The sequence below is a fragment of the Triticum dicoccoides genome, chromosome 2B, assembly GCF_002162155.2.
Source record: "Triticum dicoccoides isolate Atlit2015 ecotype Zavitan chromosome 2B, WEW_v2.0, whole genome shotgun sequence".
Taxonomy (NCBI): domain Eukaryota; kingdom Viridiplantae; phylum Streptophyta; class Magnoliopsida; order Poales; family Poaceae; genus Triticum; species Triticum dicoccoides.
The window spans coordinates 825,161,077-825,164,619 of NC_041383.1; the positions used below are offsets into that span (position 1 = coordinate 825,161,077).

The 3,543-nt window shown below is 44.5% G+C and overlaps 1 protein-coding gene across 1 annotated transcript; it reads right to left on the reverse strand.

Moving 5' to 3' along the window:
* Window positions 1–530: 530 nt before the first annotated feature.
* Window positions 531–3,171, reverse strand: LOC119361605 (PI-PLC X domain-containing protein At5g67130-like). The gene is made up of 7 exons (XM_037626736.1): window positions 2,782–3,171; window positions 2,126–2,251; window positions 1,700–1,819; window positions 1,522–1,620; window positions 1,129–1,432; window positions 803–1,026; window positions 531–707 (listed from the first exon to the last, which is right to left on the reverse strand). The coding sequence occupies exons 1-7, from the start codon at window positions 3,169–3,171 to the stop codon at window positions 531–533; spliced, it is 1,440 nt and encodes a 479-aa protein (XP_037482633.1).
* Window positions 3,172–3,543: the final 372 nt, after the last annotated feature.

The following is a 3,543-nucleotide window of genomic DNA, read 5'->3' on the forward strand; positions in this document are numbered from 1 at the left end:
GTTGCCAGAAGTTGCCACGATGTTTACACTGCAGTTGCCATAGGGTTTAAACTAAAGTTGCCATGTGGCAATTTTAGTTTGTAGATCATGGCAATTTTAGTATTTTGATGATGGCAACTCCAGTACTTTGACCATGAAAATTATTTTTTGTATGAACCATGGCAATTTTACATGCATGTATCATGGCAATTTTAGTTTATGGTTCATGACAAGTCTAGTTTCTTAATTCCCCGTTTTATAAATGTCAAAATTTACTTTTAAATGTAGAAGAAAATAGCTGAAACATATCATGGCAACTTCAGTGTAAACATCATGGCAATTCATATGCAATAGACATGGCAACTTTTAATCCAAAAAAATTTCATCAAAACATATCAACATGGGATCTAGTTTTGAAGATCTCATCGCGAGGGATTTAATGGTGAAAACGGATTTTCAATCGGATTTTTTGTTTAAGAGATAAAACATTTTAAAAACTGAAAATCCAAAAAGATTCCTGCATGCATGCATGCGATGACGTGGCAATCTGTTTACATTAGAGATGTGTGGTGCATCTCCCTTCCTGCCACACGTGTGGCAGTTAGCGCGACCCAACAAGATAAGGGTGGACTTGTCCGCCTGCCGCAAGCATGCACATCATCATGGCCGCAGATTAACATCCCATTGAGCATGTCCATAACTTGGAAGACGCCCCGGCCATTGCTTCGCTGAAATTAGGCAACCAACCAACGAATCCTTATTTCGATTCAGTATTTCAAGATTCTAGCATGTCCTACTGAGTTGCAGCAGCTGCTGGCATAACCTTGTAGTAATCCACAGCCAAGAAGTTAGCCCAACGGTTGCCGGCAGCAGCATGGCACGTGTGGAGCACCTCCATGAGCCCTCGTGAGTGCTCCATACATGATGTCCCTTGGACCGGCGGCATGCGGAAATAGTTCACAAGAACCAATGATTTAGTTCTGTCGCCTAGGACAGCCGATTCCGAGTGGTTGCGGCAGGCACGAGAGTTCATTCCGACTTCACCATCTGCGATAAGAGACGGCGAACGTGTAAACTACTAGAGCAAATCATATTTATCTTGAGACATTAATTAACTGAAGAGAATAAAAGTCTGAAGCTTAAACTCACACATGTTTTCGACCATATAGTTCCATTGGTACGCAATTCCTTCACTTGACTCCTTGAATCGGTTGGAGGTGAAGACAAGGAGACACTGGTTCAGCTTGATCATGTCGTTGACCCGGGGCCAGTCCTCCCCGTTCCGTGGCATCCTCGATACCGGAAACCAGTACTTGGTGAGGCCTGTCTTGATGAACAGCTTGGAGAGGCCACGGTTAGACTTGACATGGTCCTCGAGGATGAGTGTCACCACCTCTGACGGGTTCATTACAAGAAAGGCCTCTATCTCCCTCATGGTACCTATGGCAGGCTCCTACGTAAATAGTTACTGGTCACATTAGGATATATGATTCTGAAACATTTTAATGGCCATCCATTCAGAGAACAATTCTGGTCACTCACAAAGGCGGTGGCATCCCAGCACATTCCTCCGAGTGAATGGCACAACCATATGTCCTCCCGGAAGTCGTATACGTCAAGCATCAGTGCTCTGACGCCATTCTGCCAAAAAGTGCATGCCATTCAGAATCATAGCGCGAAAATTTCAGAATCAACTGGCAAGCGGGAGTGGCTCTCTTACATTCAGTTGATCTGTGACCGAATCTTCCTGGTTGAACAATGTGATGGTTGGGATATCCGTTATTGAGAATGAGTTGTGCGTCGTGAGGAGCGCATACTTGTTGAATGGCAGTGAGTTGTCCTGGTGAATTCGTATTATTAGCTTTGTTAGGACTCAGGAATACATGCTAGTTTATGTTTTATTTTTTCAGAAAAAAGGAGGTTGGAACACCCGGCCGGCCTCTGCATTAATGTGATGCACATAGCCATTTATGTTGAAGTTGATGTAAGGTCAAGCCAGTTTGTATCTACGTTATTTGTGGTATACTTGATAGTTTTACTGATAATGTGTAGTACATGGCCAGTGAGTGATATCTATAGTATCAACAAATTGTCAGGATAAAAAGAATAATCAAATGGCAAAACAAAAGTGCACAACAAAACATACAACTGTTTTGAACGGGCTAGCAACTGTTGTTCGGACACATCTTTTACTGGTGCATCCAGTTCCAGTCCACTTGCGGCAAGATAGTCCCGACTTGCAGCTGGCATCTGAGGAACATCGATCCCCAACCTGCAAACTCGTTGTCGAAAAGAATTGTGAAATTTTTGAAGAGTTTAGAGTTATCTATTTATGTTGACTAGTGAGAAAGATAGACAGGATACCCGATGGACGATTCTATGTGGTACAACAAAGGCTAACGTGATGACAAACAACAGAAACAATGTCACTCCTCTGTATTTACGTTCCTGCTGCGACTCTGAAAAGCATAAGATAACAAGTTTTCCAATTTCAGGAATCGATGGCATCATCATTGATTTATTGGATTAAAAGCACATGACGTTACCTGGATGGTGTGGAGGTCTTGATAACACACGCACCTTTCTTCTGACAATGAAAGCTCGGCAGCTCGGGAGTAAACTACACCGGTGGCCACCGCCAGATGTGAGGACGTGAACGCGATGGCCATGACATAAGATGGTTGGGCGACGGCATCGTTTTTTGTGGTGGAAGAAGGTGGTTGGGCGACTGCATGATTTTGTGTGGTGGTGCAGGGAGGCTATCATGTCAACGATGAATGCAACGGGCGCTGCCATTGTAACCAAACAGGCGCCAAAGAACATCATGATGATGAACACCATGGAATAAGCTGGCAGCAAGAGGAGATCGAAGAGAATGCCAGTGAGGAAATCTGAGAGGCCAGCGGAGCCGTCCTCCGCAGGTGCAGGAGGCGAATTATCCGCAGACATGGCCATACCCAGCTTACATGTCAGCCACGAGAAGTTGGCGATGGCATTCTTTTCAGCGATGAAGAGGCGGTGGCTTGCACTTCTCCCACTGCGCAGCTTGCATATCAGTATCGAGATGAGGATGGGGATGTTTTGAAGGTCAAGCTCACATATCAGCCACGAGATGAGAATATCCCCAGCGTCAAAGGCCTTGCAGATTCTGCGGAAGATGGCCAGGAGGCTTGTTCTTAGTCTACCTCTCATTCCGTCCGGACTGGGAGGTGGAACAAGCAAGGAGAAATGGTGTGGACTGTTGAATGTTTTAGTAGAGTCTGAGCCGAACTAAAGATGGTTGGTGGCGTCAACGAAATACTATGATCTAGGGATGTATGAAAATTATTTGAGCAAAGTACGTGGCATTGTTAACTTTCCACGTTCCACAAAACTTCATCCTGTCATGTATTTACCAAACTAGCTATAGCATAGAGGCCCACGCTATGCTGTGCTCAACATACTTTTTTCCGAACGGGCTAACCGCCTTTCGATTAATTAAACGTAACAAAAATATATCGATGTTGAGTAGCAAACCCACCACTCATTGTCAGCGAAATGGACGGTGATATCCACGCGAGCTAG

Coding starts and splice junctions, on each gene's coding strand:
- LOC119361605 (XM_037626736.1), bottom strand. CDS start 3,171: ATGAGAGGTAGACTAAGAACAAGCCTCCTGGCCATCTTCCGCAGAATC. Junction 2,252..2,781: donor TGTTCTTTGGCGCCTGTTTG/GTTACAATGGCA, acceptor ACGAGTTTGCAG/GTTGGGGATCGATGTTCCTC. Junction 1,820..2,125: donor CTAGCCCGTTCAAAACAGTT/GTATGTTTTGTT, acceptor CGAATTCACCAG/GACAACTCACTGCCATTCAA.